The sequence below is a fragment of the Chinchilla lanigera genome, unplaced genomic scaffold (genome assembly GCF_000276665.1).
Source record: "Chinchilla lanigera isolate Chin_1 unplaced genomic scaffold, ChiLan1.0 scaffold00040, whole genome shotgun sequence".
Taxonomy (NCBI): Eukaryota; Metazoa; Chordata; class Mammalia; order Rodentia; family Chinchillidae; genus Chinchilla; species Chinchilla lanigera.
Genome location: NW_004955441.1, coordinates 4,364,878 through 4,387,350, shown reverse-complemented (window position 1 = coordinate 4,387,350; position 22,473 = coordinate 4,364,878). Strand labels below are relative to the sequence as shown.

Genomic DNA, 22,473 nt, shown 5'->3' with positions numbered 1-22,473 from the left:
ACTAGATGAGGTATTATGGTAATAATTAGTGCTACTGACAATCACAATTCAGACCCCCATGAGTTACAGATCTGTTCTATTCTTCTAATGTCGCACTTTGATCACCATCATGATGACTTCATATGCTTTAGTGTGTGGCCTTCGTCACTCTAAATTTTTTCATTTGGAAAGAGTGCCGCATGTGCATTATTTTAAAAAAGCCATCACCACAGACTTCAATACTTCTCTTCCTCTCCAGTGTTACTTGGTGCGCTTTTGTGAAATAAACTAGAAGCAATTCCCTCAAATTAACTAATGTATTCAGCCTTGATTCACCATTAGTAAAATGCAGCAGAGCTAGATTTAAGCACATATACCCAGAAGCCTTTACAAAAAAGCAGTTCAAATATCAATATAGTAGAGTGAACCCTTCCAAAATGAGCGTGGTTTTTAGAGCTTTAGCATTTTCTCTGGTTTTTGGCGAATCATTTACTGTACCGGTGACTCTGTGGCTGATGTTCACAGACACCACACAACAGAAAGGAATCCCAGGTGCTGCCCCTACACTTCCCCCTGGGGTCGTGGGTGTGTACGAGGCCCCGCAAGGCAAGAGTCGTTTGCATTTGGAGCACATGAGACGGCAGCCGGCTTTTACCTGCACATGACGGGCAGCACTGTCCAGGATGAATGGTGGGGTTGCCACAGGCAGGCACCGGGCAGGTGATCAGGGCACACATTTCCCGTCCATTGTGACAGTAGCATTCCCGGCACCCATCATGCCAGCTTTCCTCATCTTTATGATGGTGGCCATCCATGGACAGGCATGTGCCTGACAGGACAGGTGGCCCGGCTGAAGCAGGGACCTCTGGACAGACAAAGGCAGCCTGGTAAAGAAGCAGCTACAGCACAGGAGAAATGGCCCGGAGTGTCCTCACAGGGAATGGAACCCAGCCACCACATGTTAGGGCTACAGAGAACAAGTCAGCGACGTGGGAAATGCTTAGGAAAGGAATTTAAATCAACAGGCTTTCAGTTTTCAGGAAAAAAAAAAGATAAAAGCTTGCAAAACTGTTTCTCTTCTACTGGTAGGATTATTGCTAATTTCTACTCCTTTCACTCTATTTTGTCATATTTCCACACTAAACAAGTATTGGCTTTATAATGGATGTCACATATTCCTATCTATTTAATGAATATAGAGAATTATCATTTCAGAAGCTATACCCCATGGAGAAATCCTGGGCCCCTTACAACTATAGATTTTTGTCCCACAGAACCACTGAAGCAACTGATTTTTGTTAACTGCAGTTAAGGTGGTAACTGTTCAACTTGGAGAAAATACTGAGCAAACTTTAGGGATCTTCTATTGCTTAATCTATGTCTCAGGGTGATAACTACATCAAACTGGAATGGAATGGGTGGGGCTGGGGCTGAGATAAGGGCAGAAAATGCAGACTGGGTACAAAGTTAATGGTCTCAGGAATGTCCCTGCAGCGAGAGTTTCAGGTAGAAGGGATGCCCAGGGTTTGTACTTATATACACCTTTGGATGGCAAGTGCTTCCAGGAAATCCTACACCTCCCCTCAGGGGCAATGAAATGAGGCTCTTTACTATATCAGTTGTATCAACACCATTCCTGAACAGAAGGAGACTTTATGGAGGCTGAGATAAACTTTAGCTTTAGGCTAAAGTTCCAGAGACAAGTAAAACTGCAGAGCTCAGAAGTGATTAATTTGGTGAATGTGCTTAGCCATCATATGCTTGCTTTAAATTCTGTTCTGAGCTTTTATTCCATTAAGATGAAAGGCAAGGGGAGCTCTATGGGTGGGTCCCACAGAGAGTGGCATGTGTGCCAGAGCAGCAATCACTTAAACCGTTTCATTTGCCAAACATCCTTCTGTTCTTTTGTTTCCATGCCCCTGGCTGATTTGAGGAGGCAGGGCTGTGTGTTCATACTTACCTCTGCATCTGCAGATAGGACAGCCGTGACTATCTTGCTGGAAGCCCCAGGGGCAGATTTTACTGCAAGGGCGCTCGGGACATTTCTTACAGCGACAGATGTCACAGCCGTGCTTATTCTTCCTGGGTAATTAAAATTTGGCCAGAGGTCAGAAAATCAAGAAGTCTCAAATGATGCCCAAGCATTCAAACCAAGGGTCAAAGAGGGGATATTGCCACTTAAGCATAATGACTCGACTTCTGCTCTGAAAACTCTTAGGGTGATGTGTAATTAGCTCCCGGTGGCTATGACCACTGCCCACCCAAGACCAAGCTTTAGAATTTCCGAAGTACTTCTGTGCTTCTGGGATGCAGCTGTCAGAATCCCAGAGACATGACCACTGATTTAATTAGGAAAATTGGTGTCACCATATGAAAAGATGAATGTGCAACTCCATGAACAGGAAGTTGAACAACACTGGAGATTAGCATTAGGGACAAAATCCTTCTTTTGTTTGGGCCCCCAGGCTTCCTCCCAAGACACAGCCTCTGAGAAATTCCAGACACTAGTAAAAAATTTAATGAGACATCTACTGAAACTTATAGAAGATATGACTTAAGGACCCATAGTCCTGGGAGGCTTCCTAAATGTTGATAAAGAATAAAACCCTTCAACAGTCAGAGTCCAGTAGCTATTTCCTTAGGACTAGTTAGAAAAAAATATGGTGTTTCACACCCTTCGTCAATGAGGTATGAACTAAGTGTGTTGGAGGTAAAAGAAAATGGTGGAGGAACTGTCTTTCTAAATTCTGTATTGATGAGGGAGATGATGTAAAATAAGTAAATGTTTATAAAAACCAACTTTTTTTTTCTCTAAAAAGAGAACGACTCAAAGGACACCTAGCCACCCACCCACCTCTTCCACAGCTGGAAGGCTGAGGGCTCCCAGCTCACCATCTCCTCAACAGACCTGGTGCTGACTGGGCCTCTAAAGAGGAAGACTTAGCCAGGGGTGGTGGCGCATGCCTGTAATCGCAGCACTTGGGAGGCTGAGGCAGTTTGAAACCAGCCTGGGCTCCACAGTGAGCTCAAGGCCAGCCTGAACTATATAGCGAGACCTTGTCTCAAAAAGACTCATATATACATACATACATAAATAGGAAGACTTGCTCTGTGTGCACCTTATGTTTCATCCCAAGGAACACTAAGTGGCCACGTACGATAGCCAAATGAAAGCAAATACCCGTTCTGTCTCATCTTGAACAAATGAAGGCGATGTAACAGATGACAGACCTGTGAGAAACCTTTAATATGTCATAACTATCTAACTGACAAACTACCATTTTGCTAAGGCAGTACTAAATATGAAGATCTCATTTCAACATAAAGAAAGCAGTAAATGAATTATACTCATGTCATATGCTACTTCATTTTCTAGATCTATCAAGGCTTTATTTGCTATTCTGGTTTGTCCACCCATCCATTCTGACCATGAGCATTCACAAAGTTCACTCAGTCGATAAGCCGAGTGACAAGGGCTGTCTAACACTCCCATAAGGAATTTGGTCAAGGTGTCTTTTTCAGCCAGTTCAACGCTCAGGAGTCCACAACCATTAACAGGGTTCTCTCTGAGTGTGCTTACCATCAGAAATACAAAGTGAAATCTGTCATCTTCCCAGAGATTTCTCTCCATGATGTGCACTGGATTTGAATGTGACCTTGATTCTAAACAGTCGTAATACTGTAGTGAGTGGCTGTCACTACTATCATCAGGAAGATGACACTTTACATGATAGAAGCAATGGAATAACTATACTTTCATTGGGATTATATCTCTATTTTAGAATTAAGAATAATGAAGATTTATATTTGAAGAATTTTTAAGAATAATATTCTCAATTATCCAGTTAAAATGAGGACTTTCCCAACTTAGAATTTTGAAAAGAATAAAAATGATAACTGAAAGAAGATGGGCAAAAGATGATGGATTTAAATCCCTTGTAATTTGCTATTAAATATATAAAACTGGAAAGACTGAGATTGAGATGGAAGACAGCAAAGGAAAGAACGGTACAACAATATTTTGAAAGGTAATGCTTTTAAGGGATCAATTTGATATAAAGGCAGACACAAATGTTAATACAGACCAAAGAAACAGATATGTTTTATTTCCCCCATGAAATAATCTACTTGGACTTGAAAAATATTATAAAATGTTGACCATGTCTGAAGTTAGACATCACAGCATAGTGGGTAGGATGCTTGATATTTACAAGAGTGCCCTTCAGCTGACCTTAAAGTACAGATTAATTAAATTATCACAAAATAGTGCCTACGACAGCTATGAAAAGTTGCAGTGCTAACAGCAGCAGGGCCTTATGACAAGATGATTTCCAATCCCCTGACAGTGTTCAAAGGACCTGACTATGGGGATGTCTCACACAACAGATCCAGAGGGTATCTGGATCATTTCCATAAAAGAGGATGAATAAAACTTGATTCTTATCTTCAGAAACAGAATCGCTTCTCTGCTCTCTGAATTACCTAACAAAACCACTATGGATATTCTGGACTTATAGCACCACTGATTCTGTCACTCAAATACATGAAACGTTAACAAAATGGGTATGAACATTTCAACAAACTACACTTGGTAGGTTCTGCAGATTAGGAAATACATACAGGCGTCCTAGCGGACAGTGCTTGTCACAGATGATGGGTCTGCACTTCTTGGGCCTTGGGCGGCACTGACAGATCTCACAGTTGTGGGCATCAGTAAGGAAACCGGAGGGACAGTCCAAGGTGCAGCCTTGTTTACGGCTCAAGCACAGCTCCTCCCCTGTGAAGACACATGGATGGCTCATTTCTTCCAAAGAACAGACCAGAATACACCATTGCTTCAGTATCTTCCATAACCCCTCCAATCTTTCACAGATTCAAATTCCTCAGCTGGACAATGGCATCAGTCACAGTTCAAAAGTACAGGCTGTGTTATTTCATGGTTGTCACAGTATGATTCTACCTTTTGGTAATAACACGCAAGTACAATCCAACTTAGAAATGCACTTCTGAAGCCCAATCCAATCTGGTAGGCTTCTAGTGAAGCGTAGGCTGGTAACTATTGATAGATAATAACCCAGTGCATCTGTTTCATATATTTTTTAATAGTCACTTGAAATCACTAATGACATTTATGTTAAAGTATTGGAATTAGAAACTTAACACTTTGAATTTCACTATATATTTTATTTCTAATGCATGACCATCTCAGGCAAAGCTGTGCTTACATGTTCACAAGCAATTACTCTTATGGGTATTAAAATGTATCATATAACACTGCACATCAACACTGCCACATCCATATGTGGTAGAATGGATTTCTTACTTTCCTAAAAAAAAAAAAAGCAATCTCTCACAACATGATAGAAAATGAAATACTCAGTGATCCATTTAGCTATCATTTTCCCTACATGTTGCCAAACAATTCAGTATTCGGATACTTATTGACTAAAAACTGTAAGTATTGATATATTCATATTAACGTCCCACTACTATTTGGAAGTTTACACTGATTTCTAACTGTCCTCTGTTAATTATTTCACATTATTTTAGAAGGAGCAAAAAAAGACGATAGAAACAATGGTGACTGTCAAAAAAAACCTATTAAATATATTAGCTTAACAGAAGCCTAACATGGTTTTAACATGTGCTTAACAGAAAATACAGAGAATAAAAATGTTAAGGTAGTAAAAGTGTGCATGATGGCATAATAAAGCAATTTGAGATCTATGCGAATCAAATGCAGAACTGGAAAGAACGCCGTACGTAAAGAAGGAAGCAGACGTGGAGACGGCAAGTGTAGGGCTGGATGCTGCTGTGTGGACTGCTATGATGGGAAGCAGGGACTGTTAGTGTAGGAATGACTAATGCACTTTTATTTTATTTGGATGCCCCTTAAGCATAAATATTGCAATAATGCATAAGTCACTAGGAAAACCAGAACACATTTGTCTCCTCTACGGACAGATCTTACACTCTAAAATTAAACCCTAACTATAATTAATAGGTAAAATGGGTTTATGTTTTACATAAATATTTTAAGATAGCATCTTTTATGAATCTCAGCTGGCAATACTTGCATATTTAATTTGCTATCTTTTAAAAAGGAAAATGTGATTTATGGCATAATATTCTACTTTGTCGTTTCCATAACCTTTCATTACACATAGCATTTAGCATAACCTCGTGGGTCTGTGCCACACTGTGAGCCAACTGAATACTAATCTGCATCCTTAAAAGAGAAATTCTAAATGGCTCATTTAAAAATTTGTAATTATGACTTGGAAGGAAGGCCATTATTTCTCATCTTCCATTATTAAGGGAATGATGAAAAAGGGAGAAGACTTCACAGCTACATTTCCTTCTCTGACACAGAGATCTAAGCTCATTTTTCTACTCTGAGAATTTTACAGTCATGATACCAAGATTTGTTAGGAAACAGATGAATTAAAAACACTCCTACAACTTCCCAGAGTCAGCATTCTCGGGAATTAAATTCCTTGAACCTTTAGATTCAGAACACATGTGTGCCTTTATTTTTTCTGGTCCTGCAAAAAAAAGGCTTTTCCATAGACCTTGATCTAGAATGCTCTTCACTTACCCTAAGCAAAGCTGTTACAGACCCATCTGAGTTTAAACCGTTTGACAAGAACTGAGTAGTATGTTTCGGAAGTGTTCCCCATGGGCTTGCTGCTAGCGTGTGGTGCCACTGGGAGGTGGCAGAACCTTTGGGAGGTACAGCCTTGTAAAGAGCTCACTGTGGGATCTCCTAGAAGGGCATACTGGAATCCTAGCTGCTTCCTCTCTCTTTTGCTTCCTGGTTGCCGCAAGGTAAACAGCTCCTCCTACCATGTATTTCCACCATGATGTGCCATTATGCCAAAGGCCCAAAGCAACAGGGCCAAGCAACCATGGATTGAAACCTCTGAAACTATAAACTGAAATAAACCGTTCTTCCATATAAGTTGATTATCTGAGGTACTTCTGTTACAGCTATGGAAAGCGGACCACCCTATCTGCTTTTCAATGCCAGAGAATTCCAAAAGGCTTTCATATCTAAACAAACATACAGGATATTAATTAGAAAGCATACTAGCCATAACACCTCAAGCAAAAACGCTCTAGCCCTTCCTTGATTTGGGACCATTCACCCGCAGGTTCTAGTCTGGACTATTTCAGTTCTGCTTACCAATCAAAGGGAGTTCTAGGACAGGACCCTATTTCTCTGTGTTGACAGTCCAGGGACTGTCCTGGTGTTTAGCATGGAGTCAGTGTCCAGTAACTATTTGCTGAACAAGTGGATCTATCAATGTTCTTGCTATGCACTTCTCCACTTGCTTCAGGACTGCCACATTAACAGAAAAAGATCAACTCGGAGAGTACTGAGGATTTTTTAACATCTAGCACTTGCTTAATGTCTCAAAACACCATGTTCTAGATTAGAAACAGAAAACATTAATGACTAGGAAGTAGTGCTAGGTTTATGTGTATCAATTATGGCTTTTCCTTTAAACTAATGCAGCGTCAAGGTAAATACTTAAACAGCAGACTAGGGAGATTAGAAATACCTGATTCACAATGAGGGGGGTTATACGTTTGTTTGGAAAGCTTTAGTACATCACTCAAAGCAATCACAGGGAAAAAAAATGAGTATCATATTCCTATTTTTTTCCACCATTATGACTTTACTGTGATTTAACAATGCTTTATAACCCATGGGGAGAAATTATCATTGAAGAGAAAGTGATAAAAAAAATGGCAAGCTACAGGATCTGCACATTATGGCTGATCAATAGCTACTACATAGTAAACTTTCTATTCATTTTGGAAGAGATTTTTTTTATAATCTTAAGGCCAAGATTTAACACAACTATAAGGAGCATCGTTCACTGGGGTTTTTTTTTTTTTTGCTTATTTTGCTCTATTTTGGGAAGGAACATCATAAGCAGTTTTGTTCTTGTATTTTGGGCTAGGAATCAAATCCAGGCTCTCACTAACCTTAAACAAGTACTGTAACACCAAGCTGTATCTCCAGCCCATCATTTACTGCAGGATTATGAGTGAATACAGTGAAGTTTTCATGCATATCATGGGGCAGATGGGGGCCCCTAGAACAGCAGTGGGTACTGCCCACTTTGCCTGAATACTTCACTCTTGGAGACTTGGCAATTTCTACCGGTCTTTCACTGATAAAGGGTGACATGAAGTTCCTGAGATGATTAGGTTTAAAAAAAAAAAAAGCAACACTGCAGATCTTGACCCCAGTAGCTGTTGGTCTTAGTTCAGGAGCACGATGAAATGAAAACGAACAGCCCACCTCCCTGTGTTTGATGCGCAGCCTCCTTGGGACGCTTGCCTGAGATACAGATTTCATGAAAGGTATGGAGGCTTTTTCCTCCTTGCTACCATTAATTTTACATGTCTGGAATAGTTGGTGATTAAAAGCACTAATAATTCTGGAATTAAAGGATGGTAAAATCAGAAGAGAAGTTATCAATAACCCAGAGAAATCCACTTCCAGATGTGGACAAAAAGATGTCATAAGATTGGTGCCATTTAATGCACACCATGTCACTTAATAGAGTTTATACTGTAAGGTGAAGTATATTACGTTTGTCTAACAGTAATAAACATCTGTGCTTAAAAATGTTATTAATAGTTTGCACCAATAAATGGCTATTAATAGCTTAAATGATTTTAACTTTTTGTGGCCACTGTACTTCCTTAAACATTTTCTACCATATTTTGCTTCATTCTAAACATATCTTTCAGAAACTGAGTCAAGCAAAACATAAATTCTCCACATATCCTTGATACATTAGTTTGCTTAGCTTTACAAGAATGCTACTGCCACAGGTTAAAAGCAAAACTACAATATGTCCAAAGAAAAAAAATCCTTTGTTGTATACTTTGCACATATTAGTGAAGGACATATTTCCACAGAGTTTTTATCTTAATCCTCAGGTGACTGTCAATGATATTCCTAATATTATAGCATCATTACAACATATTAGCTTGCTATCAGTATTAACAACTTATTACCAATATTGGTCAAGACATTTTTACCTTCTTTGTAGCCCTACGATGCTCGGCCTATTGCAGACACTCAACAAATGCTAGATGAATGAAAAAAAATGAGTGACCGAGCTAACACCAATAAGAAAGGAGAAACATTTACTCGGTGCTGGCTTTACTTTACAAAATCTGATGCCAATGAGACCTAGGCCTGACCCTAAGAGAAAACTAAGGTGTAAATGTTTAGAGCTGGATATTTAAAAAGCTTTGATGGGATGCAGAAAAATAATGTAAGGAAGAATTTTTTTTTTTCTTTCCGGTACCAGGAATCGAACTCATGACCTCGCGCTTGCCAGGCAGGCACTGTGCTGCTGAGCTAAATCCCCAGCCCCTGTAAGGAAGAATTTTGGACAAGATAAATATGAAGCAGTTGTAATGGCAAAAGAACTATGCCTCATTTGCCTATAAGGAACTTGCTTTTCCCTAAAACTCAGAAGGAGAAAGAGAACATTTAAGGGTTGAAATTAAAAAGTAAAAGGCAAGTTGTTGGCGGCAGTGCTGAGAGAGTCCAGGAAGAACCTGAGGCATGTGTGGGACAGGGAGGAGAGGAAGCTGGGGGTTTTCCACATCCGCTAGCTTTGGCTGACTCAGAAAGTGTGTTATAAAACAGCCCTCAGAGTAAACAATTGTCACATGTCAGGCAATGAAGATAGTTTTGCATTCGTTCATTTATGTGGTCCTCAAAATAACCTATTTGTTAGGTGCTAACTCTGTCCTCTAGAGATGAGGACGTGCTGGCTCAGAGAAGTAAGGCAAACCGCCTGGATCCCTCGGATATAGGGCAGTCCCACAGCCTGAGAGGGGAGCTGAGAGCTGACAATTTAGAACTCAGTAATTTGGTTTAATCTGACCCACCTCCCAAAGGTGTGGCCTCAAACTGTCTAACGATCACAGTGCCTAACAGAAGCAGGGGGAGGAGGGAGGAGGAGGGGAGGGGAGGGGAGGGTGAAGTACATTGCTTAGACTTCTGTATGATGCAGACAAACTGACAACTGCAACTAGTATTTACATTTTTAAGTACAGGATGATGGAGAGGGAGATGCATCTGTGTGATAAGATGCACATACAGTCAGAAGGGTGAGATCTGTGTGATGAGGTGGATGTACGGTCAGAAGGGTGAGATCTCAGGGTGCAACTGTGGACGAGAATGATGTCCAAGGGTCTCCCTGATCCTGAAGGTTCCCCGCTCCTTCACTCAGCCAGTAACTAGGGAGCACTTAGTGCTGAGCACCACAGACAGACCTGGGGGTGGACAGTGACTTCCTGTGTGAGCAAAAGCCTGAGTTTTCATAAAGCACCCAAGTTTCCTCTCAGCAGTTTCAGTTCAGTAAGTTACAGGACTTGCTTGGCATGGCAGTTATTTTATCAGTGTGTTAGCTATTGAGATTTTCTTCTTAGAGTAGGTCTTGTATTTTTATTAACCTTTGTTGCCTGAATGCCTAATATGTTACCTAGAAAACAGCTGGTGAAAGAAGACAGATGGAGAAGACAAAAGCAATAAAGATTAGATTTTTCTAGATAGGCAAAAGCTGCAAATAATGAATGGTTAGTATAGGTTAAAAATCATTAACACAGAAGCAATGTTCTCCTGTATATATTTCTTCTTCAGTATGAGCGAGCATGGAGGCATGCTGCAGGCAGTATGATGGGACATTCATTTTAAAAAGTCGGAAATAAACACTAACTCAAAGACAAGGCAGAGAAGGTCTTAATAGTCTGACCTGGCAAAGATCAGTGACATCTTTTGACTCGCTCCAACTGCTTCTTTGGACTTAAAAATAAAGTTTATATAAGCATGATTAGGGCCCAAAATTTTATAATAGCAAAACTCAGATGAAGGGCGTGAGTGATGTGACCAGGCATAATGCAATCTGTATTTTTAGACTTTTTTTTTGTCTTTTTGAGACAGGGCCTCGCTATGCAGTTCAGGTTGGCCTTGAGCTCACTTTGTAGGCTGATCTTAAACTCACAATGATCCTCTTGCCTCAGCCTCCCAAGTGCTGGGATTACAGGCTTGAGCCACTACACCCAGCTGTTTTTTTTTTTGGTAGACTTTTAAATGTTCAGAAAAAAATACTTAGGTATGATCCTATGTTTAAGAAGTAATGTGTAGCTGCAGAGGGATTAGAAGGACTAAAATATAAACACTTCATGACACAATCACCAATTATCTGAGTGTTAAACTGACAAGGTTGGCCATTTATGTAAACAAACGTGGCTGCCAAGGCAACTCTCCAGCAAATCTGGCTTTCTAAAGGAAGGTACGAAAGACAAGAGTTGAGTACAGGAAGGCAGGCCAGCCCCAGGTAGGTGGAGACCCAAAGAAAACATAAAGATGCAGCAACTACAAGCACAGAAACCGATTTATAAACTCTTTGAACACTAGGTCCTCTATGCAGACAGCATGACATGGAACTGGGAATATAGAATTACTCAACTCTTAGTCTGATCTTCTTCATCAAAAATATCTTCCCAAGATAACTGATAAATCAGAAAGTGAACATCTATACAGGAAGTCCAAACCTCTGCACTTAGGGCTATTATACCCAGAGGCCCACAGAGAATCTGCTTATTAGAGAACCACTATCTGTCTATGTTGGGCAGAGAACAGAGAGGATAGAAGGAGATTTCAGAAAACAGGCCAAATGTCAAGTCAAGGGGACACAGAATTCTAAAAACTACAGAAAACGAAACTTGACATTAACAACTAAGAATTCTTCAGAACTAAATTCTGCAGAAAGAAGAGTTACACATGTGATTTTTGATAATTAGAAAGAAAGCACTGACCACCAAGAGTCAGCACAGATTCAGGAAGAAAAAGCCCTTCCCCACCAGCTTCAGCTTATTTAGAAAATCAGGTTTGCAGCAAATGAAAGCTGCAGATGAAATGGATCTTGACTTGAGGCAAGGTAACAGGCCTGTGTGTTAACGCTTTCTTGTGGAGACGGGGATGACATGTTGTCAGCTAACCAGAACCTCTTGAGGAGTGACGATGTTGTTCAGTGTCGTATCACGGAGCTCTGTTCTTGATTTTGTGCAGTTTATTCCAATTCAATGATTTAGATGAGGACAGATACACTGCACTTGCTTAAGATGGAAGGTGGAAAGAGTAAGACCACATTATCAAAATTAGAAAATATTCTGACTAGTTGGAAAATAGTTTAAAGTTATTAGCACAATTTCTTGTTAATTTGACCCTAAATTCATATGATTAAAAATGCAAATGTTCAAATCAGAATGGAAGAAAACCACCTAACAGCAATGGATATAAAAAGTACCTAGCGATCCTAGTGGCTTATAGACTCGGTGTTAGCCCACAGTGTGCAATTCGAAGAGTTCATGCTAACTTAGGTCACACAACCACACTGCACTGATCAGGCCAAATTTTGGAGTATTTTGTTTCTGAGCCACATTTTATGGAAGGACAATGACACAGTGTCACAAAATGGAAAAGATCAAGTAAATTCCAGAAATGCTGTCTCCTGAGGGATGTTGAAAGATACTGTAGAGGAACTGGGGGAATTCAGCATAGTTTGAAACCTATACAGCAAATCTGCCCCCTTGAGAGAAATATACTCATCTAGTTTCAGAGGTCATGGCCTGGAGACTACATACAGTTTGTTCTGTACGTGGAAGAACTGGGGCAACAATGTTAAGCTTGTTCTAAGGGTTATGACTGCCATATACGAAAAGGGACTTCTCTGTCACCGATAACCCTAGCAAGGGTGCTGTCTAGAGCCAAATGAGTGGCTGGAAGGATGTACTCCAAAGCCTTTTGGGACTGCACCCCAAAGCCATTGCACAGCAAGGACTATGTGAATACAATAAAGCGAAGATGAAAACCAGGACAATGGAGCAGCTCTTTCTCCTCAGATCATTGTGTGTTTGTGTTAAGTGTAACAATTTCCCCCCATTGTTTAACACTGTCAAGTGAATGTGTGAACAGAGTGAAGAAGATATTCAATCATATACAATACTTTGACAACATCGTATTAGGTCTCAGGAAAACAGTCTGCTGTCTACTCACTGTTTTTGCACTGACAAGTTCGACACCCACTGTGATCAAGTTTGAACCCGTAAATGCAGTCCTTCTCCGTCAGAGTGCAGTTTGACAACTCCCCACATGCAGGTGGATCAATTGTAATGTAGGTTGGTTCTAATAATGAAAAGAGGGGGTAAGAAAAATCAGTGCAACATATGATTACCTCTTGATGCTAGTTCGTATCTCTGAAATTCCATACTACAGGTTACAAAAATCTAATAAATAGCATTCAACAAATTCTAACTTTTCGTGTCACTACCCTTGAAAGAAATATTTTTATTCAGCTTTCTGAAAATGTGAATGCTCCACTTCTTGTTCTTGTTCCTAGGGGCTGAACACTGGGTCTCATATACACTAGGCAAGTGCTCCACCACTGAGCTACACTCCGTCCACTCCGCTTCTTTATGTGTGAGTGATTTGCGCATATTCTATGTGCCTCATACGATCCCTCTGCTGGTCACCACTATAGAATGAAGTCAAGAGAGGTTACAATAAACTTCATTTAAATTGCTAAATATTCTTCCGTTTTTTTCCTGATGTTTTGGGAATGACTCTGTAATTCACAGCTGCCAAGTGTCAATGATTTCACTCTGCATTCTGCAACACCTCTCAAATCAGCATTTTTTTCAAATTAATAAATCAGAGATGTTTTTGAGAATAGTTTAAAACACCTGGATTTCTTTTATCTTTTATGTGACATTCCCTCACGTATGATGATATGATGGGTAGCCGTGACTAAGAGCTCACCCTCAGGGCACAGGGGCTTGTGGGAGTGGCATGGTAAGTACAAGCATCCAGGAGAAAGAACAACAGGCATGCTGGGAAGACAGGCACAGAAGAAACCAGGACTGGAGGCGATGCTTTGCTTTTCCTCCACACTGAGAAGGAGAACTGCTCTGGGGAGCAACAGTCACTACACACACCGGCATAAAGCATACTGCGTTTATACAAGTCTACTGTTCTGTTCATAAACGCTTTAAACTTCCCCATACTCCAGTAGGTGGCTGCTACTATCATCCCCAGAGTAAGGAAACACTGACATGCCCATGGTCACTGCAATAGCAAGTGGTGGACCTCAGATTCAAACCCAGGCAGTCTGGCTCTAAATCCTACTCTTACTAGTTTCTGTGCAGCCGGCTTAATGGGAGCTGTTCTGTGGTGCATAGATATAGTGCATAGATACAGGACAGTTTTTAGGGTGCCTAAGTGTTTCAAAGGAAACAGAGATAATGACATACTTATGTATCATCTTTCTGACAAAAAGATACTACGAACTTCTTCAAAGTAAGCTGTTTCTCACTATATCTTTGTGAAGCAGCCAAGGACAGAATGTTTGTACCTATGTTTTCACACATGGAAAATATGAGCTGCAGAGAGGGTAACTGGCTTATCTAAGTTTACATAGCAACCCAGTAGCAGGCTGGGAATAGAACAGAACAGAGGTTCCTGACCTCCTGTCCAATACTCTATCCATTAGTCCACACTGTCTTCTCAAATTTCACCTCCTGTTACCATGGAAGACAGACCAAAATTAGTGACCAAAATTTAGCTGCCACCGCTAAGATCAAGAGTTCTACATTTTTATCCTCCTACTAAAAGGCGACAGTGATTCAACACTTCACAATGATGACTTATCAAAGAGATGCTCTGACAGCATTCTCCCAATAAAAATACATATGATGTGCAGACCAAGCTTTCTCCGCTTTTACTGCAACATATGTTTTAAAGAACATCTTCCTGCAATTTTAATATAAACTTTCCACTACTATAAAATTTCTAATTTTTCAATGACTAAAGAACTCTTCCTGACGGGTAACTGTAAACACAGAAAGTAAAGTTTAAGACATAATGAAAGCATTGCTTCTTTGCTACATTCTCTTAAAATGTACCATAAACATCTTCAATTTTCAACCTATTCATTTTTCTTTTTATTACCATGCTTGTTAACCACCAAAAATACTACTTCTGCTCCGGCCCTCAGCCACCCTCAAAAGACTGCCATTGTTTTCTCAAAATTATTCTCTTTTCTTTGCTGTGAGACAGGGTTTTGCTGTGTAGATCAGGCTGTCCTTGAACTCACTATGCAGCCCAGAGCTGGTCTTGAACTTGGAATGATCCTCTTGTCTTAGCCTTCCAACTGCTGGGATTACAGGTATGCACCACCACATCTGGCATTTCAAAATTATTCTAACCACAGGTGTTAAGACAGGAAAACTTGTATCAGCTCTTAAGTAAATCAACCACAGGCTGTCCCAGTGAAGAGGAGTACTACGTTCTAGAAAGTTACTAGACCAAGGATTGAGGGACTCTACATGTGCTGCTTTAGTGGACAGTTTAGCAGTTAAAAAACAAGTCTAAAGCTTATTTACACAGACCAGAACTTGTATGCTTTACTGACATTTAATATGTAAAGTTTATAGGAAGCTTCTGCCTTCAGAAAATAATAGTATGGAGAAATATATACTGGGAAAGATTAAATTGACACCAAAAATGCATCATAATTGTGGAGTGGTATGGAATTGTCCCTTCACTAAGCCACTGGGATTTGTTAAGAGAACACACTGTCCAACTTTACAAAGGTAATCTTCCACCTCTGAGACTTTTCCTCAACAGTGACATATGTGCTATCTTAAAGACATATTATGACTGATGAATAGGATCGGGATTGTGATCTTTGGCTAAAAAATGAAAGAAAAATCCTACCATCACACTGATTTGAATAGTTCTATGTTTGATTCAAATGGTGTGTGGTCACATGTGCATCTAACACCCTAATCTCCAGGGTGGGAAATGCTTCCCTTTAGCGTTCTATGTAACAGCTCTTGTTCAATCAAACCAATGAAAAACAAGGCATCTGCTGGATAGGCGCTGGTCCTGAGATGTGCACGGAAAGTGTTTAGGTAAAGTGAGTCTTACTATCGGATGGAGCCCTTCTGGGCTTCAGACAATGCAGTCGCATGCAAAAGGTGAGAAATTATTTTGTGTCCCTAAAAATGAACATTTTCACATTCATTTATGACCTATATTAATGGAGGAAACTGGTATGTGTGTACCTGCAATATTTAATATTAAATAGTTAACATCAAAATACAGAAAAACTGAACAAGTCATTTATTTATGAAAACTGTCAATTTACCCTGGAACTATTCCATTTCTCCTCAATACACCAGGCTGAACCCAACAATATTCACTGTGACTCAGTTACTATAGATGAAAGTCTAAGTTTTTGAAAGGCATTTTAACACTTGGCTCTTCATTTTATTACATTTAATATTTTTTTTTCCTATTATAATATAAACTAGAGCAAATTTTAAAAGCCCATGGGAGTGGTGACACATGGGTCACTACTGCTGTGATTCTGCCCCTGGAATAACCTGATTCAAAATGGATGCATCTGCAGGCACCTCAGTGTCACCTAATATTTGATCTGAAATCATATCCTACATTCTATTGCCTTTCATCATTCTCCCAACATTTTAGCGCTCAGTTTCCCATTATTTGAGTCGGTATCTACAGCAGTTCGGTTTCTGTGAGATCAACATTACAACAAGAAAATGCAGGAAAACATGATCTACAAGAAGATCTGGTCTCATGCAACAGATCTGAGAATTTGACTTCAGCCCAATATATTAATATGCAGTCTCAGAACTGCTCATCTTACTCACAACAAGGGCAGTTCTTTGAGAAAGAAATGCTGTGAGAAAACTGAAATTCAATTCCTTGTTTTGAGTAATGACTCCAAAGTGGATCACCTTTGACACCATCCTAAATGAAAGTATTTTACATCAACATTGCATTTACAGTCCTGAAACGATAATAAACAAAGATAGTTGCATTTTCTAAACATAGATTTTTAATCCAAAGAAATTCTCAGTGGGAAAAGAGGTGATTTTAAAGAATCTAGAATCATAGCATCACAGCATGCTTGTGCACTGAGAACACATTAGGGAAATATGTAAAACATGCATTGTGCTTGTCTCTAAGTTACAGCATTGTGGAATTTGTTTGTCAGGAATAAAGGCTGTCAGTCCACACTTTTCTCCAGTCTATGGAACAGCGCTTTGCTTATGGAAAATATCTAATGTCCACAGACCAGAAGATTCTCATTTAAATCCTGCACGTCTGTGCTCCTGTATTACTACATGGGTGTATGGTGTTAGAATCATGAGCCAGGGAGCGCATGCCTTTGTAGAAAGATGATGGCAACCCTCTGTCCTTGGCAAGCTTGGTGGCCAGAGTCTGGCTGAACAAAGGTCCTGCTAAAACTTCTAGAGACATCACTGTACATGAGGCCTGCTGCGCAGCGAAGAAAACTGGCCCCTTTAAACTGGCTGGGTAGGGAGACGTTTCAGCAAATCTTTTTCAAAGGAAAAAAATGGTTTAGGATGTCCTTGTTTGGGAGAATGAGGAAATGCTTGCACAAGGTGGGGCTTGGCCGAGGGAAAATTCAATCAAGTAGTTCTTACAGGATCACCCTGAAATTCCATCTCATCTTGTATTGAATCAGCTGAGGAATTGAAGAAATACCTTAATGTCCTCCAAAGGAAGAAGGCTTGAAACAGCAGGAACTCATTGTCTTTGGCTACAACTATTTCTAAAGGGAACCCTGGAACAGCTTCTTTGTGGAGAAGAATTCTAGAAATAGTTTCTGAGCCTAGAAGCAATAAAGAACAAAAATGGGTGTTTGTTATATCTACATCCAGTTTTCGGTTTCCTACTCTGCATCTGAATGGGAATCATTACTGCTGTTTTCTTCAATGAATCTTAGACTCTTCTAGCAACATACACTGCCAAGAAGAGCCATTTTTACAACTGCTGGGATTGTGTTAGGAATATGGATGTTTAGCCACCAATTTTCATCCCAAGTCTTAGAGCACAAAAGTCTGGAAGGAAATCTCTTGTAATATGCAGTAACATAAACTTAACATGTTGGTCTTTTATATATATATTTAATATTTAGGTTTCTTTTTCATGTCGTAGGGAGCCCAACAAACTCCTTAGCAATAAAAATATTTTTAAGAAAATGTTGATATTTTTCAAGAATTAGAGAGCCTCAGACACTACTAAGTTTCTGAAAAACAATGTTGGTATTTTAGATTGATGTCTAAATATTTCCTAAAGCAATTTTCTCTACTCAACTGGGAAATTAAGGTGCTGTGATCATAATTAATTTGATCAAGAATACAAAGTTAAAATGAAAATCATGCTTCTAACTCCCAGGCCACAGCAATAGATCACAAAATAACATGGATCTGATTATGCAGGTGCTAACTGTCAAGCAAATCTAAGCTCTCTGCTTTCTTGCTTTTTGCTATTTTATGGAGAATTCTCCCAAAAGTAGCAGGGAAGTAGGAAGATAGAATTCAAATTCAACCTTTTAAGATGCTAATTTAAAGTTTCATAATAGTCTTATTATTACATCATATAACTCAATGACTTTGGAAGAACAGAAAAAGAATATATTTTGACCCAACTATATTAAACTATAAAATAATTATTTTCACTTGCCTCTAAAACAGTTGATAAGATCACTGGTATTTATGTTCCATGTTTATGCAGCTTAAATAAAAATATTCACAGACGCTTGTAGCTTAGTGTCGAATCTGTATGACTACTTAGCTTCTGGTTTTGAATGAATCCATACAAGGTCCTTCTCACACCTTCACTAGTAGGAGTTAGTTCTCTCCCATAAACAACACTAACTATTGCCATTGAGGAAGGAGTGAAGCACTCTTCCTGATTAGCAGCCCCGGGAAGCCACAGCCAGTTAGCAGCTTCTGTGCACGGGTGTGTGATTCTGGAGAGCACAACTGTGGAAGACATCCAGGGACAGCCCTCACGGGGCAGCTGTAGCACTGCTGCACCCCAGGTCACTGGTTCTGGTTCCCAGTGCATCTGGAGGTGCCGCCTCTGGGCCTGGGTCCTGGGTGAGTGGCGGGGTTGGTGGCTTGGTGTGGGCAACCTTGACTGCTACACATCCCTATCACACGTCCCTACAGAGGAAGTCATTCTATAAAAACCTCACTATGGGCAAATTTCTAGAAAAAGTACTTTTAAAAGTGAGATAAGTTTCAAGTAGGCGCAGTAAAACAAATGAAGCTAATTCATATCTGTCTCTCATTTACTGCTTCTCCTCTTGGGCTTCAGCAATGCTCTGCATGTTTTACATAGCTCCTCACTGTAAATTCCCAAGCCTACTCATTTGATTGTGAGAGACAAGAATGAACTATTATGTTCTCTTTGCAGACTTAATTTGGGCACACTCTTTCCTAAGTTGTGTTTTCCTTTTGGCTGGACTGGGTTAAGCCATGTGAATATCCAATGAGTGGGAAAATTCCAAAGCTTTATTCACTTTATACGGCAGTTCAATGGCTAAATATATCAGGCCTCCTGCACCCCTGCCAGTAAATGGTAGCCTATTCAGGGCCATAAAACTGGAGATAAGGCTGGCCAAGTCAGAATGAAGGAGATAGCTTATCTGTTCCACTGTATCTTCATAAGTCATTCTGTTACCACAGCTGCTTTTTAAATGTGACCCCTAACTAGACAGAACACCATTCAAATAAATCACCAACTTGTCCACATAATTGAGCCTGGGAAGAAAAGCCTAGTGAAGATCAAGTTCTCAAAAATGATGCTATAGAGAAAACTCTATTAATGAAAAAGTTGAGGATACCAAAATTCCCTAATCTGGAAGTGGGAATTTGCATGGGGTATAAATGTGTACTTAAGGAAGTCTCATTAAGTCATGGAAAAAAAAAATATGTAGTTGGAATTTCCAAATTCTTTCAACTACTACACATTTAGTTATCCTTTTTTCTTTGTATATACTTCTCATAACAACACCTACAGCCTTGTAAGTTCTGCAGTACTTCTCTTCGTTTTATTTTAAAATGGTGTGAAAATGTTCCCAAGATTTGTATTAGTTTGTGGTCAGATAAAGAAATAATCATATATTTATTTTAGACCTATTTATTAACTTTGTATGATTTTCTTAGGAATCTTGGCTGTCAGATGTATTTTTCTTCCTTTACCAATCTCATATTTAATAAGAAAAGACAGTAGTATGATTATAAGAATATTAAATGACCACAAAAGATAAATTTAAAAATTGTTATATAAAGTGGGATTATCTTTTTCCAGGAATTCAGTTTGAGACAACTCATACAATGACTGGATTCCAAGAATAATTTAGGTATTTTGTATTTGTCTTATATCTTTTCTTACATTCTTTTTTCCTTGGGTATCTGATTTCCCTCAATCTGGAGGATCCGACAGGAAGTCCCTAGACTCTCGTCACTGCAGTGGCCCCGCATGCAGAAGGGTACGCCACCAGTGAGCTCTACTGAGGGCGAAGCTAGACCTGTTGTCAACTTGGTATGTTTGCTACAGTGAGAATGCAAGAAAATCCCCTAAATCCAAGTAATTCAAAATGAAAACCTCAGCAATAAAACGGAGATTCCTGCAATGAGCTAAAATATGATCTCTATCTTTAGCTTAAGAATGCATGGAAGAGCACTGCAGAAGGCCTCTTCTCAAAATTCTTTAATGTCCGGCACTCCACATTTGAATTGTTCGCAGAATTCACTTCTGGGACTATCCCTTTCCTTGATGATCCCAAATGAAAAAAGAAATTTATGAAAATAGCCCTGAAAACAGCAGGGTGCTCATCCAACTAAGGTGCTCATCTTGTTCTGGGGGAAGCATGGGCCCTTTCACCAACTGCTCGGCAAATTTCCTGCACAATTAAGCAAAGACTGGCAGGAATCAGAAGAAGAAAAGACGGGAGTGCAGGCCAGAATGGGCAAGTGCCGGTGACAGTACTGCAGACCCTGGCACAGGGCAGGGCTGAGCAGCCCTTTGATTTGACTCAGTCGATGGGAGCCTGGCTGGATGTGAACAACGCCAGGCAGAAGACAAGGCAGAGAAGACAGAGGGTGGGCGCTCGGCAGAGCAACGGTCCTGTGCGGGGGAAGGAGGCGGCCACCGACAAATGGAAGCAGGAAACAGCCAGCCTTCTCACAGGTCAAGCATCAAGGTCAAAATTCTAGGCAGAGGTTCAGGAAAAGCACTGGGGATCAACTGCGAGGGCACAGAGGTCAAAACAACAGTAACGGTCTCAACAATGAAAACAGAGCCAGGAACAAGAACGGCGTTTGAACCTGCGCCACAACGATCGAAGCCTTCCATGTTCCCCACCTTATTTCTTCACCTCCTCTCTCCTGCAGAAAAGCAATGCTGAGGCCACAGATTTGGAGGCACACTGTTAGCTCGAGTCTTGACTGCATTACCTGGTATGTGATGACCAACTTCTCTGGGCTTCCATAAATGGAAATCATAATTCCTACCTCAGAGCATTCCTGTAAGGCTCAGAGAAGGCTGTAAAGCGAACACCAACCCTAAAGGTTACACTGTTGTTATAATGATTGTTGTAATGACAATACTGCCTGCTCAGAACCAGAACCTCTCTCAGATAATGGCTAATTAATGAGTTATAGTAAGTCCTTTTACAGACCTCCAATGTGCAGCTTTGAAATGGTATGACATTAAGTTCAGCATTCTGAACCCTGCCCATTGTAACTTAAGCATCATTTTCTATCTCCACTGAAAACGTGAAAAGCATTTGCGCTGTGGGGCAGTCTGTGATGTTGTTTCATATGGTCTGGTAGGCTTTGGAGCATATTAGTGACCAGCCAGTGGCGCCTTTCACCTTTGCTGAGTAGCAGTCTGAGATCATTGTTTCACATTCTGACTATGTCTATGGTGTCTCCAAGAGAGCAGAAATCTCTTAGTCATCAGCTCATCCAATGTGAGCTGGAACAATGACTCTGTGTGCCTGGCTGACCTGCTCTTCCTCTCTCAGGAGGGAGGCCTTGCTAGATCTTTAGGGACAAGGGCAAACTTACCCTAGTATCATTTATACCATTTTAGTATCTCTGCCAGCAGTTCTGCCATTCTCAAGTTAAAAGAAGATACAGGAGACCCTTACTTAAAAACTATCTTTTATCAGCAAATCTTAGTTTCAGCAGGCCAGTGATTTCAAACGAATGTCCACAGTAAGAGAAAAGTTCAATTTATACTTTCATAATGATAATATTTGGTGCCCTTCACTCAAGAATAGTGTTCTCTTTCTCTGTCCCACAACTCGGGCAATTTAATTAGACTCCTATTCCCAATTAAATTTACCTCTGTGGAATCTTTTTACAACTTGGGGACAAAAAATATCTTGGTTTCCAGGAAGGATGACAAGGCTATGGTTTTGAAAAGATCAGAGACTGCTGATCCCTCTCAATACAGGGCAACCAATACTGAGAGCTTATCTCCTGAGTGTGTTTTAGCTTCATTAGCAAAATACAGACTCCCTGGATTGTTTTACAAGT

The 22,473-nt window shown here is 40.1% G+C and overlaps 1 protein-coding gene across 1 annotated transcript in view; it reads right to left on the bottom strand.

Moving 5' to 3' along the window:
• Crim1 (cysteine rich transmembrane BMP regulator 1 (chordin-like)) overlaps positions 1-22,473 on the bottom strand; it is a gene marked incomplete at its 5' end in the record, with an annotated part of 145,127 nt that overhangs the window by 33,187 nt on the left and 89,467 nt on the right. The window contains 4 exons of the mRNA XM_013517514.1: positions 635-844; positions 1,940-2,061; positions 4,600-4,756; positions 13,079-13,207. Coding sequence (XP_013372968.1) covers positions 635-844; positions 1,940-2,061; positions 4,600-4,756; positions 13,079-13,207 — 618 coding nt within the window. The remainder of the gene's footprint in view (positions 1-634; positions 845-1,939; positions 2,062-4,599; positions 4,757-13,078; positions 13,208-22,473) is intronic.